Source organism: Lissotriton vulgaris, unplaced genomic scaffold, assembly GCF_964263255.1.
Source record: "Lissotriton vulgaris unplaced genomic scaffold, aLisVul1.2 SCAFFOLD_993, whole genome shotgun sequence".
NCBI classification, from domain to species: domain Eukaryota; kingdom Metazoa; phylum Chordata; class Amphibia; order Caudata; family Salamandridae; genus Lissotriton; species Lissotriton vulgaris.
The window spans coordinates 143,727-168,040 of record NW_028243902.1 but is presented as its reverse complement, the minus strand read 5'-3'; the positions used below and the strand labels follow the sequence as shown (position 1 = coordinate 168,040).

The window sequence follows — 24,314 nt, the reverse complement described above, 5'->3', positions numbered from 1 at the left end:
TTAAGAAAGCTGCCTCAAGAAAAACTAAGAACAACATTTTGATATTTGGTAAATTGATTTCTATTTGGTCTCCCATGTAGTGCCCTGTGGAACGTGATAATCCACGTATCCTGCAAAGGTAAGAAAACTAGGTCTCAAATTTGACCAAGATCTATCCTTTAAATCTCAGGTTGCAAGTGTCCATCACATGTTTTACTTTACAGAAAGCCCAAAGAAAAACGCTGAACTTCTCAGACTCCTTTACTCATAAAATCATGATCCATGCTCCAATCTCATCTAGACTTTACTATGGGGAATTCTGTACATTTAGGGGTCCCTGTGTATCTCATTAAACAACTTCAGAAAATCTAGAAAGCCTCAGACAAACTAGTTTTGAACTTTCCCAGACACCATCTTCTCAGATCTCTGAGATATCTTTCAAAGCTCTAGTTCTTCCATGCCTTATCAAAGTAGGGATATAAATATCTTCAGAAATTCATTATCTCAGTGAGGCAGCCAGCAGCACCCGCCACAATGTAAAAACAGGACATGTTACATATCCCTGCACTACGTGGCAGGCACCATGTGGTGCCTGCCACATGGTACAGGGATATGTACGGGGGCACCATAATAATAATAATAATAATCCACATTTGTAAAGCGCGAACAATCACCCGTAAGAGTCTCCAGGCGCTGGGGGCCGTCAGGAAGATTAAGCAAGCTATTGCCCAGAGTCACATGGTGCTGGGCTAAAGGCAGTATACAATAGCTTCTTCCACTAAGTATGGAAATTGAACAGTAAAAGACTATATCCATTGCCTGTGATGCTAAACTTGAGGTCAACAGCCTATTTTATGTCCTTCATTTTGATCTTGTCATTTCCCGCCCACTATTATAGAAAAGAGGTGTATCTAAAGCTGCACAGGAACGAAGCTGATCAAAATGTTGACTTGCCTTTTATAATAAAATCAGGGCCTTCCAAAGAAAATCTACTCTAATTTGTCACACTCATGGAAGAGGAACTGGGCGTCCCAAGGCATGGTTTTTCTTAGAAGTTTGGGAACATCCACAAACTTATTTCTTTGGGCATTCCAAAATTTTCTCTGTTCCTCTACAAATGCGGAAATGGTCAGAGATTTACTTTGGTCAAGGGACCTCCATGATGGTTAGGCAGATGGAACATCTCTGGATTCCATAGGGGGTGTAGGGCGTGAACTTTCTTTACAAGAAATTTTCCCCCCGCTGAGTAAACAAAACGTGTGCCAGAGGTCTCCATTTCCCACTATGCTGACTTCGCTGGTATGGAGAATGCTGTATAACAGCAATAGTAGACCATGAGAAGAGTTGTGTAACATTCCCAGGATTATGCCTAGAAACCTGCCTTTGTGTCAGCTTTCCAGTTGTACTGTTGGGAGTATGCATAAGTACCAAATGGCAGTGAATCTTCACCCACACATAAGATTAAATCTGTGGGTTTAGATTTTCTACTTTTGCATGAATCTGGACCTCAGTATGGTAGGACAAGCTATTAAGCGGCTAAGTTGAAGACTTTGGAAGATTAAGTGGACCTGGGTTTGGATCATTTCTTCCCAAGTAACAGAATGTTTTATTTTTGCGCCTCTCACTTTATCTCCTTGTTATCCAGCTTCCTCTATCTGCTAAGAATTGTTGTGCTTAGAACCCACTAAATGTTTTTTAAAATGTGCTATATTTCGATATTTTTTAGGTTGGCACCGGACTTAAAGGTTGGCAGGGGTTTCATCCCTTCTTTGTATCACTGTACAACTATCTGAGAGTAAATGTACAATGACCAGTCCTTATCCCCAACTGCCAGCCTTGTCTCTATATTCCAGGGTGCTACACTCTGCTCATGTGTCCTGTGCATATTTATGAACATGTAGTGCCTCATTTTACTTTTGGATGTGCAGTTCAGTGGTAAATCGTGTATGTGTACTGTGTTAAAGAGTTGGCGTCTCTGAAATATAACTTTTATTTAAAAGGATTGTTCTGGGTTTGTGATTGGAAACTGCTGTAATTGAGGTTTATGGTAAATGCTTCAGCATCATCACTTCCTTGGATCTTACCAAGAGTCTAGATGTGATCCTTGATAAATAGCTTCAGATTACTCATCTAGCGAAAGTGCGAAATGAGAAAAGTGCGATGGAGCATGTCATTTGTTCTTCTGCACAAGCAAACTGTTGCCTCGGGAGGAGTTAATCAGTTTTTGGATTGATTACTGCAATATCGTTTATTGAGGACTCCCAAAAAAGGAATTCTAAGTCTTGAGTGAGTCCTCAGCGGTCTTGCTTTTCTAAGTGTGGTTTTAGGAAGCAACAGTCACCTGTCAGGATACCTACTTTATTGGCTACCTGTTGAAAATAGGATTGCTTTTAAAGTGCATTCCTGTAGCAAGGCCAAGCCATAGCTGGCAAATCCTACAAGACTATATTTCAATGAGAGTGTTGTGGTGCACAGAGTGATTAGGTCTAGTAATTCTCAAGTTCTAATTTGTCACTCAGGGAACAGCGTCATTTGTTTCAAGACTTTTTCTATGCCTAATTTCTTGCAATCTGGTTTTAGCAGACTCTTTCAGGTGAGATTGCCTTCTTTTTGGGGACTTGTAATATGAATGGGAAGGAGTTCAATTTTGGTGTCACTAGTCTCAAACTTTCTGGAACTTTCATGTTGTTAGCCAATATGTTTGACTCCTGCCCTCTCTTTGCTGTTTACCTTTAGGACAGGACTTTCAGTGGATCTTTTCTTCTTTCACTGACCACTCCCATGGTGCATTTTGTGGAAGCACATTGTGATACCTTTCACTTTTTGAGAATAAACTTTACGTCTATTTTTGGGCTTGCATTCCCACCTAACAGCTGCCACTCTCTATGCTCTCATTTACATCTTCCATAAACCCTGGGCCCAGTCTCACTGTTGATGATTCTCTTTGTTTGCTCATAAACACAGGGATTATCTTGCTATCCCTGAATGCTCTGCCCTCGCTGTTCACTCTACACCAGGGGCAACGTCGACTAACAAATGCTACACTTGGGTGGAAGAGGCTTTCTTTTTGTGATGTATGTAGAAGAAGTACCCATTAATGACCACATTGTGTTGCATTTCTTTTACTTGTAGGTGCTCACACCCCAAAAGTTGGAGTTATTAAAAGCTCAGATACAGCAGGAACTGGAATCACCTATGAGAGAACGTTTTAATAAATTAGATGAAGTGAGTACTGCTACATATTTCATCCATTATGTTTGATTTGTGTTAATTTGAATTTGAATTTCAGTCTTTCAAAACCACTTGAAATGTAACAGCACACACAGGCTTCAGAGAACTGTTAAAGATATGTCTGCACCTCACCACTGTAGTCCCCGTCCAGCTGGTTCATCACCTGGAGACTCCTGCCTTGTTGGGCAACCTGCTAGTACCGAATATGTCAAATACAGAGATAGTGTTATTGGACCCTAAGTATGCCATTTTGAAGCTTGGTTCATTGCATGGCCAATTGTACGTTGGAGAAGCTCTCATCAGTTTGGTAAAGTAAGTAAAATCTTTGGGGCGTGTGCTCAAATCAATAGCTCGTATCTCAGAACATTTTAGAGTGTTAAAACAACGAGATGAGAGCTATCCTGTAGCAACATATGAAAAAGATTGTGAGGCTCAACTTGCACATCTGAGCTTTAGGTTCCATGGGACTGAGTCTGTACAGAATGACGTAAGTGGTGGAAATCGGGAACTGAGACTACGACAATGTGAAGCCTGATTGATAATGCCACTGCATGCGGTGGAAAAGACTCTGAATATAGATCACGAACGCCAGTATTTTCTAAGCACTTGAAACGCAAGTAATATATGTTTTCTTACAACCTCTGCATCCTCCATATCCTTTTCTTTGGCCTTTATGATTTCTGATTTTGGACTTATTTTGGCACTCAGGTTATACCGGATTTATTTTATTTACGTTTATATCTGTTTGAGTTTGGGACAGACTACTCTGGGCTTTTCAATTACAGGAAATATATTTGTGACTTTGAGTTAGTGTCTTAAATTGAAACTCGAATTCCAATTACTGAAGCCTTACTATTGTTTTGAGACACATCTATATATATATGTGTGTATGAACATTGGGTGTACGAGAGGAGAAGTGCATGCAGCTGATTTAAAGACCAAAGTCCATCATATGGCGTTCTTCCCTAATATGGACGTGAATCAGTTGTGATTGCCATGACGAGATGGCTGGGATTTTGAGTTGATTATTCATATAAGCAGTATTTTGATGAACATGATGAATTGGAACTATGAACAAACCTACTTGGGAAATAGACAACGATATGAGGCGTCACCGACATTTTGGACTATTTCCGTATTTTTTATGTATTGATTAGTGCATATCATATATACAGGGTTGGATGCCATATTGGACTGATTTTTCCATTACATGTTTTCCATTACATGTTGGCTTTGTACGTCGATCCCTTCTTGATAACAAGCATTTGCAATGCAGTATGTTTCGCATTACTGAATGTTTGAGCTATTGGCGCTGAAAATAATAATGTTTGTTAGATTTTTGTTGTTAGGTTTTTGTTTGTTTAGCAGTAGCATAAGTAAGGGTGCAGTACTGTATGTGGCTAATAGAGGTCCCTTTACAACTCCACAGGGACACCTACTAACAGCCTGTGTTATTGCACCCTTTTCTTGCTTCGTGGATTTTATTTTGTTACTTATGCTACTGTTGAGATATTTTTTAGCAAAAAAAAAAAACGCCTAAACATTATCATTTGCAATGCCAGTAGCTCAAACTTTCAGTAATACAAGACCTATTGCATTGCAATCCCTAACCTTGGAAAACCTTTTTTCCAAGATGTATTTTCTGAAAATAGTGGCATTTTCCTGAGGGTTTGAGTTGTGGATAGACACTAGGAGTTGACCATTTTTCTGCTTGTACTAAAATGAGCCATCATATGTTAACCATTATCCCTCTATTCATTTTGTGCACAGTCCCAAAAAGAGTGGTTCAGGAAGCACTTTATTTTCAATGGGCAAAAGCCACATTAATGCGGGAAGACCATGTGCTCATAATGTGGAGAAAAACTTAATCTTTGAAATGGTGGAACAAAGAAAGGTACTAGACCAAGGGCATATCCTATCTTCCATTACAATTGCACATCATGATGATGCCAGTGGATGTCTGAATGCACAAGGAACCCACGTATAGCATTCTTCAGCTATAAGACTCTGGATAGCAGACGTCACAAGCAAGGGTGTAGCAAGGGAGCCCATATCAAAACCGACTAGGAAACTCTCTGTAGCGGAGCCAGTATATCCGCCTCTCAAAGAGGATTTTCCAGCATGAGAACTCCCTGCCATCCAATATTCTTTGTGGTCGTTCTCCAAGCATTGACCACCATAGCTGGGAGGGGGGGGGGGGGGGCATTTTCTCTCGTATGCGCTGCCAAAGAGGGTACCCTCGGCTCCGCGAAGATCAGGTGTTAGCCAGCACCAGCTGTGCTGCCCAGTAGTATAAATGAAGGTCCTGGAGAGCGATACCCCCTATTGAACACCTTTCTAGACAAGGCAGAACAATGATCTTGTAGTGGCCGCCGCAAGTTTAAAGAAGCCGTCCGGTACGTCAAACAAGCAATTTTGGAGGGTGTATAAGGATTTGGATAAATGGATCATCCTATAAAGTGTGACATGCGCTAGCAGCAGTTTATGCCATCTACCCACGTCTTTCCCTTATTCTCCCAACAGCCTTCCCAGGTTATGCCGTAGAATAGCTGGCGATCTCTGGTATTGCAAATGCCCAGGTACCTAAGTCGCCGCTCCTCCCCCGGGACTGAACAGTTCCAACTCTCGCGATGGCCGCCATCCAGTAATGTGGGTTAGACAAATTTTGGTCCTGCTGTTGTGCTCCCAGTGCTCTCCAAGGAGGGCTGTGAAGGTTCTTTTCCCTGCAATCAACGTGTGGGAAGCACTGAATTTTGGAGCTTGTCATCCCTGCAACTTGGTGTGTCGAGAACGTTTGTGAGGAGCACTTTCCCTGCCACAAAGGAACACCCCAAGGTTGATGCATGGGGAGCGCTTTAGTTTCTGAGAAATTCCGGTTCCTGAACTTCATTTTGCACCGTTCTGGGACTCTGCCTGATGTGTGGACTCAATGGTGCCGTACAGGCGTGAACAGCCAAGGACTTTCTAGTGTACAGGGTGGGCGCGACCCGGCGAGGGAAGCTGTGCCCGACCAGCCCTACTCTTCCCAGAAACGCCCCCTGCAACGGATGTCAGTCTCAGGCACCAAAGCACTGGTTGCCTCCTTCGAATCCGTGCGGCGCTAAGGTCCGTATGCGGAAGCTGTAGAGGGAGCAAAGGAATGAGGAAGCTAATGGACTCGCCATGTCCCACCTCTCGCCGGGGAGGAAGAAGCTAAGGAACTCGTCGTGTTCCGCACCCCAAGGGACATTTCTCCAGTTACCCAACCTCAAGTACTGGCAGCACCTGCGCCTTGTAATCCCGGGCAGCTGCCCTGCCTCAAGTCCTCCAGCAGGAGACCGAGTAAGGTCTCCCGCCCCCTGCGCAGTGGTGGTGCATACCTGATGGGGGCCCCTGCTGTCACGCTATTAGCAGTGCCGGATCTCAGCATAGGGACTGGGTGAGACCTCAACGGAGGCCCCCGATTCCCGAGTTGGGAGGAATTCTCAGAAAAATCGCATTCCCTGGTATAGGCGGACAGGTGGCCCAGAAACCTATCAGGAAGGGAACAGAAGTACCGTATCAATGATAACAAGAGCGCAGTTGCCGCCTTGGTATTCTTTATTGCAACGTATGGTAAATGTGGATATGCTGGTAATTCTTATGTGTCATGCCTTACCCAGATGCTACAGCTTGAACCCTGATGTTATGATGTATGTTGATGTATATTACCTCAGGAAGTTACATTTACGTGTACGGTGATGGTGGTAGTCCTAATGTTGGTACAATGTTTGTGTTATGGCAATTGCCCCATGGCAAGTGATTTATGATTTATGTGACGTCATGACAAGTGCCTAGTTGCCCAGTAATGTATTTGATTGAAGTCTAATGTGTGTTATGAACAATACAAAGGATATTTTTATATAAGCTTGTGTGGAGTCTCTTTTTGTGGTGTGCCTGTGTGTCACTGGTGTGTGTGTTGCGCAAACACTTTACACATTGCCTCTGGGATAAGCAAGACTGCTCAGCTGAGCTACCAACGGGGTGAGCACAGGTTATCTTAGTTGTGTAACTCCCTTGCCCTGACTAGAGTGGTTGGTTCTGCTTGGCTTAGGTGGCTTAGGTGCATAGCCTAGCCAGTCCCTCTCTCCCTGTCCTACCAATTTATTCCCCAACTCCCTAACCCCCCCCCTTTCCTCGTGTGGTGAGACTAGAATCTCCCACCCCTCAATGCTCGAAGTACCTGTCACCACCCCCCACCATGTCATACATCAACCTGCTGGTTCTTGCAGTTCTGCGGTGCCACCTCGAGCTGCCGGGCCTCTTCTTCCATCTGTTCGTTCATCATTGTGTTCATGGAGCCCAACTATCATGGACTCCAGCAATCTGTTGCCCCAGGGATGGCGCCCCCAGGATAGATCTCTCACACAATGTAATCTCATGTCATTGGAGTCACCACGGGAGGGGATTGTTTCCCATCATCCATCAAGGAAAGCCTTCTCGCTACCTCTCAAGTATGGGGAGGCCATCGCCAAGTCGAACTACTTGTTGTTGTAAGACTATAGTTGCCTCTTCTGTACATACTGGTCTACCCTGGAACCCTCCCTCCATGCCTGGTACATTGCGGGGGTCACTCTCGGCAGATGTCTTGGTTCCCTAACTCAGGCCCTGGGTAGCCCTTACGCTCTAACCGGTCCCAAGTCTTTGCAGCCAAAGCAAAGTAGGAGGCCTACCCCTCCACCATGATACATAGTTTTGCAGGAAAAAGAGGAGTGTACTTAAGGTTCAGGCTTATCTGGTGCAATTTCACTTTTTGGAATGTCCCCCTTTGCTGTTGAACAGCTGCAGTTTAGTCCAGGAAGATATTGACTGGGTTGCCCTCAACCTGCCAAGGGCCCTTTGCACATGCCTCCTGCAGAATATGGTAGCTGAAATTTAGAAGTATGGCTAGGATTGGCCTGGGGGAGCCCCCAGTGAAGGTGGCCTGCCCAAGACCCTTTGGGACCACTCCGCACCTCTCTTAGTAGCTATTGCTCCACAATCCTGTCCATGCTGGGGCCCTCAGCATGTTCCAGGACCCGAGTAATGATGGCATTGTTACGTTTCCAGTGGCCCTCTGCATCGTCCTTAAATCCGCCGTCCATTTCCTAATTTCCGACTGCATCTGTTGGATCTGTGTAGCATGTTCTTTGACCAAAGGAATTAAGTCAGTTATAGAGCTTTCCACCTCTCCTACCTTCTCCGCCAACTTAGGGAGATCTGCCTGCCAAAAATGGCCACATCTTGAGCCACTGTCTATTTTCTGCTCCAATACCACCTTAGTGTTGCAGATTGCAGCTGGGATTCTATCAGTGTGCGTTTTGAGTAGCGGTTTTCCCCCTTCCCCCCTCCCCCTCCCCCACCCCATCCCCTCCCAGCTTTATGCCCTGTCCAACTTTAGGCCGGGGGCCTCGGCCCCCTGTGACAATTTGTTTGTTTAGGGCACACCATTGCTCCTGGTGGGTGTTAATTCCCCTCCCCACCCCTGCCAAGCCTTTTAACTTCTTACCCTCGACATGCAGGCAGGGCGCTCTGCCACTCCTTCATGGAATGTGAGAACCCCCAGTCTGTGCCCCCGGAAGTGTTACAAGCTGGTGTCTGAGGATCAGTGACTCCCTGCGCCCCACTGTCAGGTAGGTGGGTCTCTTCTACCAGGGGCAGCCGGCTATGTACCTCTTGGTCTGATCAGGTTATTGGGCACTTTCTGCCCAGGGTCATCTTGTGTGTCTCTGGTGATAGGGGCAGGTCCCGCAGTTGATGTCTGGGCCCACTGCGTATGCCTGTCTTCAACGGTAGCCCCTCCAGGGTCCATCAAATCTCTATACAGGCACCCCAGTGTGCCCTCCTCCGTAGTTTCAGTGGGTACGATGACAGGTGTGCTGCTCTTGGTCGCGTCCCCTCTCACTCAATTCCCTCAGACATGCTTCTATATCCCTAACTGGAGTCCAGCCACTACCCGAGGGTCAGGAGGAGGGCGCCTCCAACATGTCACAACACAGACTTCAGTTGTGCTGCGCAGTCACTGCTTCAGTCTTGTGACACCACTCTTGGAGTCCCCTTGAACCATTCGCAGAGGCACAGGGATGGCCAGTGAAAGTTGTTTGGCTGTTAAAAAAGCAACAGTCACATCTGCTCCTCGCCCTCTTCCATTGCTTGTGTCTACTCCAAATTGCCTGTGATCTTCGGGTCAGGGTCAGGCATTCCTCCTCCGTCCCCTCACAACTCACTGGTGTAGCTTGCAGGTTGCAGTCTGCTGGGCCCTAGGGAGATCGCCATACCAGTGCTGTGCAACTACATTAACAGTTCGTCTGTTCCGGGCAACCAGCTCTTAAGGATCCAGAGGTCTGCCATGCCTTTCTTGATCACTCCTCACTCTCAGCTGCCACCCGGTGCGGGCCTCTATTGCTTTTGGAGGCAGCTTCTCTGTCCTGCTGTGCTGCCATAGGCACAGGGTTGGCTCCGTCCCAGGAAATCTAGCACTCCTCCCCCACTGCAAATGCTTGATTGCTTGTTCTCCATCACTCTCTTACTTTGCCCCCTCGTGGGCCGCTCCTAAAAGCCGCATCTCCCCACAACCGTTTCACTAGCCTTGCTGCGTCACCTCCAGGACCTTTGTCGCTTCCATGGCCCGCTCTCCTCGGCCAAGGGGGTGGGGGCACAGTCCTCAGATGTTCACGTGCCAACACCCGCACCTTCTAGATGCCGGGAATGTAAGTTTCAACTGGGCCACTGCAGAATTGTCAGGGTTTTCTTGCCCAGTGATGCAGATCTCACAATGAGTCGACCGCCGCCATTGTGCTCCATTTAGAACAGTTTAGGGTATAAAGAAATTGCATCATTTTTGTGTAGCTGAAGAGAAACTAAGGTTGCTCCCCATAGAAAACAAGAATTAAAAATGCAATAGGTCTCGCCTTTGTTTAAGTTAGAGCGTTTGGCTTTGCTAATGGTATTGTATTTTAGCTATGTGTTATTGAGTGTATGGATGTGATGTGTAGTAGAATTATGTGTTTTGGATTGTAATTGTTAGCTATTTGGCAGTGTGAAGCATAGAGTTAGAGGAGAAGAATGTGTGAAGTTTTGGGAAGGAGAGTGAGGAGGAGAAGAACAGCATGAGTGATAATGAAGGAAAGTGAGGAGGACAGTAGCATGAGGCAGAAGAGAGGAGAGGAGTATGAGGGAGATGGAAGATAGTGAGGAGGGTGAGGGTAAGGAGCAGACAGTGCAGGGTGAGTGCACAGAGGTAGATGGCAGTAGGTGAGCGCACGGGGTAGGCACTTCTGAATCCTGACAGAATAAAGATAGTGATATACTTGTGACCACTGAGCTATTGTGGGCGCGAGAGAAACCTTTAGTTAGAGTTAGTAAAGCAAAGAAAAAGATCTTCACTTGTTGTATTTCTATCTAGGACCCTAATTCTATATTCCCGATTCATGCCCTTATGTGGTTATAATTAATAATATCCTTATAAAGGCATAAGAATCATATCCATATTCAGTAATAGCCCATGCAGTCCAAAGCACAGCATGGCTACTCCCATCGACTCCTAGAAAGCACAAAGCGTTCTTTGAACAAACCAAGCCTCCAGCAGCCCGGGAAATCCCCCCTGCTTTTGTTTTGATTTGAACAAGAACTCCTGGAGTCCAGAAAGAACTGTTAGTTCTTAGTGACGTCATATGTCCAACCTTTCGTCAAACTCGGCACCTTTCAGGTATAAATATACCAACAGTTGCCTTAAGCAAGCACACAGTGGTTTGGAGCAGAGCGGCTATCTATTTGCCCGAGAGCCCAGCTGATGCGAGAACCCAAGGAAGCCGCTCCTCCCATTTTGACGCACTGAGAGAGACGCTGTCTTTTTCTCCAGCCGAGAAAAATCCAATTCCGGTGTTTCCAGCCACCCTTGCGGGTTGCTGGGAGATCGAGTCCTGAAAAAAGAGATACCAGGCCTCCCACATTCTATTACCAAGGTACAGTGCTGACTAAACCCTCAAGAGAATTCTTGAATCAGATTCTTGGCAAAACAATCTTAACCAACTTAACTTAAACTGCTACTTACTTACTCCTTCCCAAGTATTAGGCTTAGGTCAGGTACACCGGGGTAGGCGTAGTTAGAAGCACCAGTTGAGTACGTTAGTCAATGTTTTTATGTATGTATATATTTTATCCATTTTAAAGTACCATATGGCTAAGAAACCATATCAATGCTTTTACAGTATTATTTCACTGTACGCACTTTACTTTATGATAAGTATCGCAATTGTGCCAATTCATTTCTCTTGCATGAGAAAGAAGACTGCTCAATAAATACCACCTTTTATTGAAAACGCCAGTCTCTCTATTTCTCTGCACTCTGAGGGAAATGCGGTAGTGGAAAGAAAAAATCGGGACATAAAGCAATCTATAACGGCGAGGGTATTGGGTTCGGGTGATGGGTGGGTCAAACATTTAACAAGTGTCCAACGTAGTCTTAATAATCTGCCAAGAAATTCTCTAAACGGTCTCAATCCATACGAACTATAGTTCGGTACTAGAATGCACATTCAGGATCTTGATTGTCACACTTCAGTGGTAGAAGAAAAATCCTTTGATTTCAAAGACCGTTTGGCTGTTTTAACGGATTTAAATGAAACAAGAAAAAGCCTGAGTAACATAAAGTTGAAACAACAGCCGACAGCCACTGAAGAAAAACCACCTGTCCCAGCAAGACCTGTCTGGATTCCAAAGATTGGGGATCTGGTCAGAGAGAAGATCGGGGTGAAGAAGGAATTTGGGCCTTCTTACAGAAAAGCAGTACCTGTCTTAGCTGTCAGCGGAACTAGATCAGTTGTACTACCGCCCCTTGCTGGTAAAAAGGAGAACAGAGTTGTATCCATTGACCTGGTAAAACCACAATATTGTGGCCAATAATAAGTAGTAGGCCCAGTGGACTCCCAAGAAATAGCAGAATACAGAAATTTGCTACAATCTAAGAGGCTCAAACTGAGAGACTAATCACATTTGATAAACCTGCAGTGAATAACAAAGGACTATGCAATAATGCCATGGAACTTGTGCCTCTTGAAACCCAAATTGCAACAGTTCATCAAGAAACACCAATCTACAATGTTGTAGCCTCTGACTATGCTAATGAAACAAAGAAAAATGCAAAAGCAAATGAAAATCCGGAAATAATTCCAACAATTGACAGAACTGCATCTGGCTACTTCATCAACTTCAACGACTTTTCTGAAGATCCAAGCAGCATGAAGAAACGCCAGCAACAAAAACTTCCAAAGACAAAGTAATTGAACTTTTTCACCAACTAAAAGAAACATATCTGATTTCACCATGGATTGAATTTTGGATTGTGTTAGGTGTACTTACTCTCCTGCTTTGGCTCATCATGGTTCTATGTTTGGGAAAATTCATAGATGGAAAATATAGTACAATGGACACAGCAAGTCAGAACATCAACTTGGTCCTAAAGCCTCACACATCTTCCCACATCGAGAAAAGAGAACTGTCATCAGTAAACATCTCAGCCAATCCAATACCCGGTGGGGTAGCATGGAACAGAACTGATTATGACATTTTTGGCCCGGTTGAGCTCTTGAAATATCCACACCAGTTCAAGGTTTCATTAAGTGACTTTGTGACACCAAGTACCTTCTCTGATGATTGGGACTTTGAAAACATTAATAATATGATGTCAGATTTAGTAATGTCAGCCAAATTTACAGAACATGATTACTTGCAGGGTTCATCGAATTATGAAGAGTTATACTGGTATAATCATTTTGGTGATCACTATTTGCATAAAACTGCTCAGCCTAAAGTGGAAGATTTGGAAAATAGAGGAAGGAGAAACAACTTACGAATCCTGGGAATTCCAGAAGGAGCAGAAGGAAACGATCCAAAGGGGTTCATATTGGAACTCTTAAAGACAGCCCTCCCAGAAATACAATCGTGGGATCTAGAGAGAGAGATTCAACGGGCTCATCGCTTTCCCCTGACAGCCCCGAAATATTCACATAAGGGAAATAAATATCCAAGAGCTATGCTGGTCCACTTCGGGAACTTTCTTTTGAGAGAAATTATTTACGATATTGCCAGACCAACTAGTAAAAGAGAATTTAAAGGTATCAGCTTCTTCGCACGCCCTGACTTTGCTCATGCGACAGTAGAACGCCGGTGGAAGCTGCGACAACTTTTCGCCCCTTTTGAAAAAATAGGTGCCACCGTATTTCTACAAAACCCTTCACGTCTGAAAATCATCTATAAGGGATCTACTAGAAGCTTTACAAGTGAAATCCTGGCAGAGGCATATTTGAAAGAACTTACCGAGATTGGCTCTCATTGCTCCCCGAAAATCACAACTAATCCTAAAGTGTAATCAAAGACAGAGACTACAAATGTCCGATATGATGTAAACTTAAAGGACTTAATGATTTCTCAAAAATAATTGGGCGGGAGATGGATGTAAACCGAATATTGTAATTCTCTACCCTATGCTTTTCCATCTCTTTTTCATACTTTTGAACTGAATTTAAATAGAGTAGGAATAAATAGTCGTATATTTGTAAAAGAACTTACCTACTAGTATATTGGGCCATTTAAGGTATAGATGCTGGGTCTCGGAGAGGGCAGGGAAGACCGGACCGCCCAGACACACACACTTGGGGGAACCATGACCCAAGACGCCTCAAGTAAGGGGGGGGGTGGGGGGCTTGCTCACCTTGAACTGGGAGGGATGAAAAGGGAGAGGGGTGTGGGGGGGGAGGGGGCGGGGCTCACCCAGCTTACATTACTAACTACCGATAAAATTACACATACTAGTAACTTTTCGTCAAAGCCACAAATACAACTTAGACAGCCAGAATACTCGGAAAAAAATCCCAAATTTCGATGGCCACATTAAAAATTGTTTCCACTAATATCTGTGGATTAAACGATATACGTAAAAGGCAAAATGTAGCTATAGCTCTTCGATCAATCGGAGCCAATATCATTTGCCTCCAAGAGACACATATAGTAGGACGGGAAAAAAAACTATTACAAACTTTGGGGTACACATTGATTACAGCCACAACACAAGCTACTAAAACCCGCGGTGTTGCTATCCTGGCATCAGATAAAGAAATTAAATTTCCCCGCTCTGCTGCAGATAAATTCGGGAGATGGGTGATCGCCGAATGCATCTATGGGGCTGGGAAACGCATAACTATCTGCTCCATTTATGGATATGTTACTGACGATCCAGATCTCTTGGAGTTTATCACCAGCAAATTATCCGACTGGCCACTACCGATTGTTATGTGCGGGGACTTTAATCTAAACCTACCGTCAGATTGGACCTATGATCAAAATTTCAAATATAATGGCAGGAAACCTAGGGTGTTTGGGGAATTTGTAACACTATGTAAAACACAGGGATTAATAGATTTATGGCAATACAAGTTCCCCCAAAATACGGGATACACCTATTTTTCACATCCCCATCAAACATTTTCAAGATTGGATTATATGCTAGTTTCAAATACTATTATAACAAAGTGCCACCTGGAAAAACTCCCTATGGTGTTTTCGGATCATAACCCCTTACTTTTAACAATAGATATTGATAGAATACAGCAAGATCAGGCTAACTGGACATTTGAAAGGACACTATTAATGAACGAAAAATACTGCCAAATGATGGAAAAATGGATACCAGAATTCCTGGAAGATAATATTGGCAGTACATCATTAGATGTGGTTTGGGACACACTCAAAGCTGCTATCAGGGGTGAAACAATCCGATTTTCCATAAGATATAACAAGGAAAAAAAAAAAACAATATCTGAATTAAATAAAAAACTAGCCGAAGCGGAGGAGGAACTTGTTAAAACTGTTGTAGCAGGTCAAAACATTGACAGTGTATTACAAAAGGTATCAATAGCCAAAAACAGAATAATTGAAATCTTTGCTACAAGAGCTATTGACAAAGCTACCTCAAATAAAGAAAAGGCATACGAACTAAATGAACAAGTAGGGCACCATTTAGCTATCCGAACGAGAAACCAAAACATCACCAATACTATAAAAGAAATCAAAGATAAAAATAATCTATTAACGCAAGACCCAGAAGCAATCAAAACAGAATTTCAGGCATATTATCAAAATCTATATACAGAGACTGATAAAAATCAACATTTAATTAATACATACTTAGACCAAGAATCGAGACCTAAATTCTTGCAAAATGATTATGATAGCCTTGAAGCTATACCCCAATGGATCGAGATTCTACTCTCTATCAACAGTTTGCCTTCGGGGAAAGCTGCAGGTCTGGATGGTATACCAGTTGAATTTTATGCAAAATTTTATAAACCACTTAAAGTAATACTCACGGCCCTTATGATTCAAGTATTTATAACGGGAAAACCACCAAAATCCTGGTCAATGGCAAAAATAGTAATCTTCCCCAAAAAAAACAAGGATCCAAATAAACTCGGATCATACCGCCCCATAACTTTGATTAACTGTGATTCAAAAATTTATTCTAAGATGTTAGCCACCCGATTAGCCCCGATCATCCATAAAATCGTATCGGTACGACAACATGGATTTGTCCCCGGTCGCTCAACTACAGATCATGTACAAAGGGTGATTACACTATTCGATATAACAGAGGTTACGGGAGACCCTATGGCACTAATATTATTGGATGCAGAAAAAGCATTCGATAGGGTCTCCTGGCAATATCTTTGGACAGCCATGATAAAAAGTGGAATCGGAGAGCAATTCATCAATGCTATTCAGAGTTTATATTATAAACCAGAAGCCGTTGTGATGATAAATGGCAGAATGACGGACAAGATTAAAATAACCAGGGGAACCAGACAAGGATGTCCATGCTCACCCCTATTATTTGCAATATTCATCGATCCCTTTATCAGTAAACTAGAATGTAATCAAAATATTTTACCAATAAAAACATCGAACGGAAATACTAAAATATTAGCTTACGCCGATGACATCGCGATCACTACAAGTAATCCATATGTTACAATAAAACTGCTAGAAGAAGAGGCCTTATGTTTTGGAGAAATCTCTGGATATAAATTAAACGAAAATAAAACCCAGATAATAATCAACAAGAATATAAATTTAATAGATGAAAGAATTGTCAGAAATGCTACATATCTCGGCGTTAATATCACATCTAACTTAGACGAACTCGTCAAAATTAATATAGATCCTCTCCTAAAACAATCATCGGACAGCTTGAGCAGACTAAACAATTTACATTTAACTCTTATAGGGAGATGCAATGTAATTAAAATGATATATTTACCGAAGTTTTTATATTTTTTTCGTACTATATGTTTAAATTTTGATACACAAATATTCAAACAAATTGAAACGCTTTTTTCTCGATTCATATGGGGATATCAAAAGACTCGCCGAGCATATAAGCACATCTCACTTCCGAGAATGAGAGGGGGTCTTGCAGCCCCAAATCTTAAAATATATTGGTGGGCTTCATTGTTGAGCTACAGCAAAGGCTTACTTATGTCGGATGATTCTGCGATTATTAAAGGGGAAGTTCCTTCTCCTTGCAGACTTATTCTGGGAACAGAAACAAGTGACCATTTATGGCGACTAACATATGACAATCATTTCAAAAAAGTCAGATTTAAAACTTTGTTCGGTATCTACAATGCTTGGTCTAACATCCGTAAATTACTAGGAATTGGCAGATACTCGTATTACACTAGTCTCATCCGAAATCATAACCTCCCAGGAATATTTCATGATACATGCACGATCAGATGGATCAATACCGGAATTACACATTTGGGGGTATTTTTTTCACCATTGGCTATTAAATCTTTTGAAGAACTAAAGATGGAATTTGGGCTTGAACATAGGGATTTTTTCAAATACCTCCAAATTAGAGATTTCATAACTAAAAAAGGGGGAGGTAGGGCCGAGTTTCATAAAGTCTCAATAATAGAGGAAATTATAGGCAAGACCACTATTAAAATAGGAGATATTTATAAAACATTAATCTCACTGCTACCAGATGATCTGGATAGACATAGTCTCAAATGGCAAAATAAACTAAACGTCACTATAGACGACGTACAATCAGCATTTCAATTCTCTCAAACATCACTAATATCCACAAAATTACAGGCTCAATATTATAAGACTTTCTTTCAACTATATTATACACCGTCTCAGATTGCTAAATGGAGTATAGGGAAAGGTACGAATTGTCCAAAATGTGCTACACATGCTGCCGATATAGTACACATATTTGCCACATGCCATTCACTAACTACTATCAGATCAGAAATCTCTAAATTTCTTTCTGAAATCTTTCAAAGTCCAATCTTTATCACGACAACAGAAATAATGTTGGGATTAGAACAAGGTTTAAGATCCAGAGAAACACAGGGCTTGATATCCATATCTATGGCCATCTTTAGGATCTATCTGGCAACTGGATGGCTTGATCCCACGCCTCCGTTATTTCAACAGTGGCGATCAAGACTCTTAGCTAGCTATAGCCTAGAAATAGCTATATACAGGAGGAAGGGGCTACAAAGGAAAAAAAGGGGTCTCGAGATTTGGGGCCCCCTAACTAATTGGCTGCAAAATAACGAATAACGAATAATGATAGGCAGCAAGTAACTTATAAATCATGTGAAAATAACATGATTTAATAAACATGCTAACGAATGGACGAATGGGTATGGAAATAGAAAATAAATATACTCAATTTATATAATTTATCGAGCTAATAATCTAGTTACTTCTTTTTTCTTCTTTTCTTCTCCTCTTCCTTTTTCTTTAATAATGTGCTAATATGTTATTCATTATATGTTTTCATATTCAGCAAAAACTAGTGAAATAAGTGTTTATATTTATGTTTTTTTTTTTTTTTTTTTTTAAATTTTTTTATTGATCATAAAGGAAGGGAAAGGAAAGGAGGGGAAACAAAATGTATAAGCTGGCTGGGCATGGGTGGGGAGGGACTAAAGCTGGAAAAAAACAAAAAAAAAAAAACAAAAAAAAAAAAAAAAACTGCTCAGCCTAGAAATGTTTTATCTTATAACCAATGGGAACACTGTCCAACTCCGCCAAAAGGCAGCTCGAAAACATTTTATGAGAAATTCCAGTACTTCTCAGGGTTTGACAACAGTGATCCAGAAACGTTTTATTTTAAAAGGTTAATTAGTTAGGACAGGAATGAAAACAATGTTGATAAATACTAAATTGATTTATTCTGAAAATTATTATGACAAAATGTCTACATTTGGTTTCGAATTTTGGAAAAACAACATTGAAACAAAAACGATCTGGGGTACCAAAGATTGGCAAGTACAAGGCCCAGAAGCATTATTTAGGGCCTGCATGATCCCAGACAAATGATATTCTTGAATGACACAATTCAACAAACTACTTGTCTTGGCCTAACTAAAGATAAAAGACTTAAATACACCGTCTATTCCGAAACCCTTAACTGATAGTGATAGCACTACAGATGTGGAGATAGACGTATCCCATATTTTACACCGAAACAGAACACATCCTGATTGGAAAAAGTGGTTGATCTGGCCAACAGACACAAATAACTGTCAAGATCGATTCCTGAACAAAACACAGGGGTTCAAAATGACCAGGCCAGACCCAAGATACTCCCAGAGACAACATCCAGGGATAGTTGCAACATACAGTGTAGGGAAACTATGCCTTGAGTGGCTAGAGAAATCCACACTGGCTGAAATTAAGCAACACTTGACTTTACTTAAAGACGGTGCTGACTTGCGTGATTTCATACTGGGACCACGTAAACAGCGTCAAAAATGTTTCATAGCGGCCGGTATATACGCCTTCTCACAACGAAGCTTGGAAAGTAATGCAAATTGAAACAACAGAAAAAATACAAGAAATTGATCGTATAAATTTGGAAAAATCACTTTCTGTAGTGGACAATGGGTTAACGACTCTGTCCTCCAGAATATATTCCCTGGACAGCATTGTATCATCTGCTATTGATATAATAGAGCAGGACTTACTAATGTTACAACATGGTCAGTCTCAATTACGTTCAATTGTACAGCTTGGTTGGACGTTGCAATATCTGAGTGCAGGCTACGTACCATGGCGTTTAATCAACACGTCATTATTCGGTATCTTTAACCTTACTGAAAAAAAAATCAGTTTGGCACAAAAAGGAGCAGACTATACGATTCTGAGCATTCAAAAACTTGAGAGATTACCATTGACAGTGTCAGAGAGACCTGTCATTGAATGGATAATACACGGAACAATTACAATTCCGATAACAACTTTCCAGTTTAAATACTGCCAAGAGTATATACCTGCGGGCCAGTATGAAAGGTTGGGTAAAGAATGCATCAAATCAACCTGGGGTTTACCTTATACACACAGATGTTATAGTGAAGGGAAAAAGGAGGTATTCCTTAGTCGTAACGATTGTAAAAAATCACTAAGCGGTACACTTCTGTGTCAAGGTATTAACTTGCATGGAGCCTGCGAAGGTCTTCAAATAACCTTTCATGTCACCTGCATGGCACGCCTGCAAAACAGATAGAGCCATTTTTTAGCCAAATTTCTAACGGCAGTTACGTTTTAATAAGTGACCACAGCTGTTGTGGAATGGTTCCAGGGAAAGCCTATCTTGTGACCGTAACTTCCAGGGTCGCTTGCTGTATGCAAGTATTGTATCCACACAGCAATCCAGATATGGGGCTGCGTTATGGCCTTCCTTGAATATCTCTTCTATTCGAATTGATACTTTAAGCAGAATGAAGTCTATTCTTTTACAGACAACTGTGCCTTTAACGTCATCCAAAGAAACGCATGATCTGCAAGTGGCAAGGACATCGGCAGAGATATATTCCCTTTTATCGACAAATTGCCCCGTGCATTTCGTAGAAATGTTAAGCCAAATCTTAAACATGTCTGATACCAGTGGCATCACACATGTATTTAAGACAGTTTTTTCTGGACTGTTAGCACCCTTTGAAACCGTTCTGGGCATCTTCCTGAATTTTGTCCATTCTGTCTTTGGCGGCCTACCCTTAATCTTGGGACTCGTGGCAGAAATTTTATTTTTGTTCTTCTGCTCCAATATGGCAAGCCAATCCACAGACAAGACTCCAGCAACGATGGAAGAAACGATCCTAGCAATACGATACCGAGACCGTATCACTAAGGTCCTCGGATTGGCCCGGCTAAGAGATCTGAGTACAACCTGGTTTCTTTCATTCAGACCGATCTGGCAGGATTGCATCTCACCTGTGCTTCGATGTCTGCTATGCGGAGAAGAATGCGTGTTGGACGTCTGTCTTACACTACCATCATCAGTACCAATGGATATCGATACTTTGCTAGGTCCTGTAAAGACTCATGCATCGTGTTGTCCCCAGCGGCTACCTATTCTGATGACCGCATTCGTTGAGACTTCACCACTACGAGTAGGTAGCGGTGAGGTATGAGAGGAAAGCAGCACCAAACAGGTACAACCTTCTGTGAGCATTGCTGATCCAAACATCGATGATAGCAATCACGCTCCAAACTGCACAATTACAGCTTTTTCAAACTTGGTCGAACTTTCACCTGATGTTGTAGACCAATTTTTGGCGAGTCTGTCTGATATGATCTTCTCTCCAGTCAACGAGAATAACTCTTAAAAAACAATGAGCACACAGCGTTCCCTGAACTCTGAATTCGGCCTTCAGTTTTGATAAACAAAGCTACCGAAAATATTTGGAACTATTTTTTTCCCCTGAAAGCGAAATTATTTTTTTCCATTTTCCAAAATATTTACTTTTTTTTGGCACATGGTACTCTGCTTAAAGTAGAACTATTCTTAGAGAACAGAGCTTCTATTTTTAGGATACTAAAGACAATATTTTACCTCAGACTCTAGCACATATACAGCATTTTGTATAAATATGTGATGGAATGGTCTCAACCTTCTTTGCTGTATTCAGAGCCATTTCATGTGTAATTTTCGCAATTCATTCAGCTGATATATATATGCATTTAACTGAATGATGACACTGCTTGAAAAGCGTACAGTACCAACACTCATTTTCGTGTATTTACCATATACCATTTCAAATGCGAAATATGTATTTTGGGGTGGGTTGGAAAACACACATGCATCGTTATATGTTTACTATTGCTTAGTTTTTTAGTAATGATGGACATTAATCCGTGGAGTGGGTGTTGTATTTCTATCTAGGACCCTAATTCGATATTCCCGATTCATGCCCTTACGTGGTTATAGTTAATAATATCCTTATAAAGGCATAAGAATCATATCCATATTCAGTAATAGCCCATGCAGTCCAAAGCACAGCACATCTACTCCCATCGACTCCTAGAAAGCACAACGCGTTCTTTAAACAAACCAAGCCTCCAGCAGCCCGGGAAACCCCCCCCCTGCTTTTGTTTTGATTTGAACAAGAACTCCTGGAGTCCAGAAAGAACTGTTGGTTCTTACTGACGTCTTATGTCCAACCTTACGTCAAACTCGGCACCTTTCAGGTATAAATATACCAACAGTTGCCTTAAGCAAACACACAGTGGTTTGGAGCAGAGCAGCTATCTACTTGCCAAGAGACCAGCTGATGCGAGAGCCCACGGAAGCCGCCCCTCCTGTTTTGACGCACTGAGAGAGACGCTGTCTTTTTCTCCAGCCAAGAAAAATCCAGCTCCGGTGTTTCCAGACACCCTTGCGGGTTGCTGGGAGTTCGAGTCCTGAAGAAAGAGATACCAGACCTCCCACATTCTACTACCAAGGTACGGAGCTGACTAAACCCTTAAGAGAATTCTTGATTCAGATCATTGGCAAAACAATCTTAACCAACTTAACTTAAACTGCTACTTGCTTACTCCTTCCCAAGTATTAGGCTTAGGTCAGGTACACTGGGGTAGGCGTAGTTAGAAGCACCAGTTGAGTACGTTAGTCAATGTTTTTATGTATGTATATATTTTATCCATTTTAAAGTACCATATGGCTAAGAAACCATATAAATGCTTTTACAGTATTATTTCATAATACTAATTTTACTGTATGCACTTTACTTTATGATAAGTATTGCAATTGTGGCAATTCATTTCTCTTGCATGAGAAAGAAGACTGCTCAATAAATACCACCTTTTATTGAAAACGCCTGTCTCTCTATTTCTCTGCACTCTGGTGAAACTAAGTATGCACGGTTGACTGAGTGAAATAGCTGCCTATTGTTTTCACACGACTCTAAAGATACACTCTTTGCTGAGGGAGCAAAGTTGTCATGTTTGTATGGTTGTCAGAAGCTAATCCCTTCTTGTCTAAATCCGGAGAGTTAACTCTTTCCTGAACATTCGAGAAAGTTTCTAGTGACCTCGGAGCTAGCTGGCAAAACTAATTAAGTCTAATATAGTCAGTAGAGACCTAGTCGACCTCAGTCCTACGTCTACACTGCTGTTTATATTATTCCATTGTGCAGAGCCTATTGGAAATATCGGAACTACACTACACACTACTGCCCTTTTTGGAGCGTCCGAAAATTTAGTACCTGAAAATACGGTGCTGCCCCTGACCCCGAGTGCTCTGGGCGTAACAGGAACTCCAAGGGAGTGGGGGGGTGGAGTACGTCCACACTGTGAAGGAGGGGGCACCGACTTACCTTGTTTGTGGAACGCTGTTTTAAACGTGGGAAATGTTTTCTTTTCTGATGTAGAATTCACTGTGGCCGCCGGGTGGTGGAAACGGAGGGAGTCTTTTGCAGGTTGAAAAATGCAGCTTTGGTTGTGTGCCTGTCCCTCTTTCCTGCTCTGCCAGAGAATAAACGGGTGCGGGGACCAGCAGGACCTTGTGGCATCTCTCGCTCGTTGGTTTGTGCTGGAGTTGTAGGTTTTGATTTTTGTCTCTTTTCCGCTCTGTTGCATGGAGGGCTGAAGGGTTTGATTATGGGAAACTTGTTCCTATGAGGAAAATTCTTTATTTTGGCCTGTTGCAGTGCTCGCGGTGGCCGCCGGGTGGTGGAAATGGAAGTAGGCTATTTTGTTTAGAAATGCAGTTCTAAATGGTGTTGCTTATAGAAACCTCTAAAAGGGCCTAATCTCGTTGGCGCACAAATGCTCCCCTCTTGTTTACCAGTTCCTGGTTTGAGAAAACAAAGATTACAAGCTGCTGAGAGCCGCGGCCGCTGTAGGGCACGCGGAAAACACGTCGAACCCCGGCTGCTTCGGCGGCGGTAATGATTGTTGTTTTTTTCTTTTAATATTCCTCCAAAGCATGGAAAAGGGCTGTATTACATGTTATCGCTGTGCAAAAGGCAGGCTAGTGTGAAAGCTGAGACAGGTGGAGGTGCGAGAGAGCCGTGCCACGAGGGCTGTTTATGTGTGTGAGAAAGGAGGGAAACAGACAGGGGCCACGTGTGTGAGACAGCCTAGGAATGTGTGAGGGATCAGGACAGTTTATATGTATGAGAGGGGGGTTCAGGAAATAATGCACGTGCGAGTGAAAAAACACAGCCAGTGGGAAACTGACAACATGTATGTGTGTATGAAGACGAGAGAATTACGGATGCGAGTTTGTACGAAAAACAGGATAAGAGATGTTGAGTGTTGTGTGTGTAAGATAGACAAATTGATAGTGTGTGTCTATTGGGTATTAAGTGGGAAGAAAAAAGTGTGGGGTCTCTAAAAGGGGCATTGCCTAGGCAATTTTGCAATTAAGGCCATGGCTTAAATGAGAAAGTACAACGATTGATTTTGTTGTAAATAATGAATATTGAAAATGTATTAATTCTGAAATTATGAGACTGTGAATTAAACCTTATTGAGGCCCGTGGAAGAGGTTGTGGTCTTCAGAGCGTCTCAATCACTCCTTTTATGTTCGTTATGTGTTGCACCTGCAAACCCTTTGTTGAAATGCTCTTCAAAGGACTGTTTAGTTTTGGGTGTCTCCCGGGTGTACCAAGACACAGCTCTTTTCTTGGGTACGGAATTCAGTGGAAGGCCATAGCTTCATTTATGGAGTGTGGCCAGCTGTATGCATACTACTCAGCAGCAGAAACCTGGAGTAAATCCGTAGCTGTCCGTCTAAGATCGCC

The 24,314-nt window shown here is 42.4% G+C and overlaps 1 protein-coding gene across 1 annotated transcript in view; it reads left to right on the top strand.

The window, feature by feature from the left end:
- The window catches only part of LOC147668206 (centrosomal protein of 83 kDa-like), a gene marked incomplete at its 3' end in the record, with an annotated part of 171,203 nt that overhangs the window by 12,709 nt on the left and 134,180 nt on the right, over positions 1-24,314 (top strand). The window contains exon 4 of the mRNA XM_086948705.1: positions 3,112-3,204. Coding sequence (XP_086804831.1) covers positions 3,112-3,204 — 93 coding nt within the window. The remainder of the gene's footprint in view (positions 1-3,111; positions 3,205-24,314) is intronic.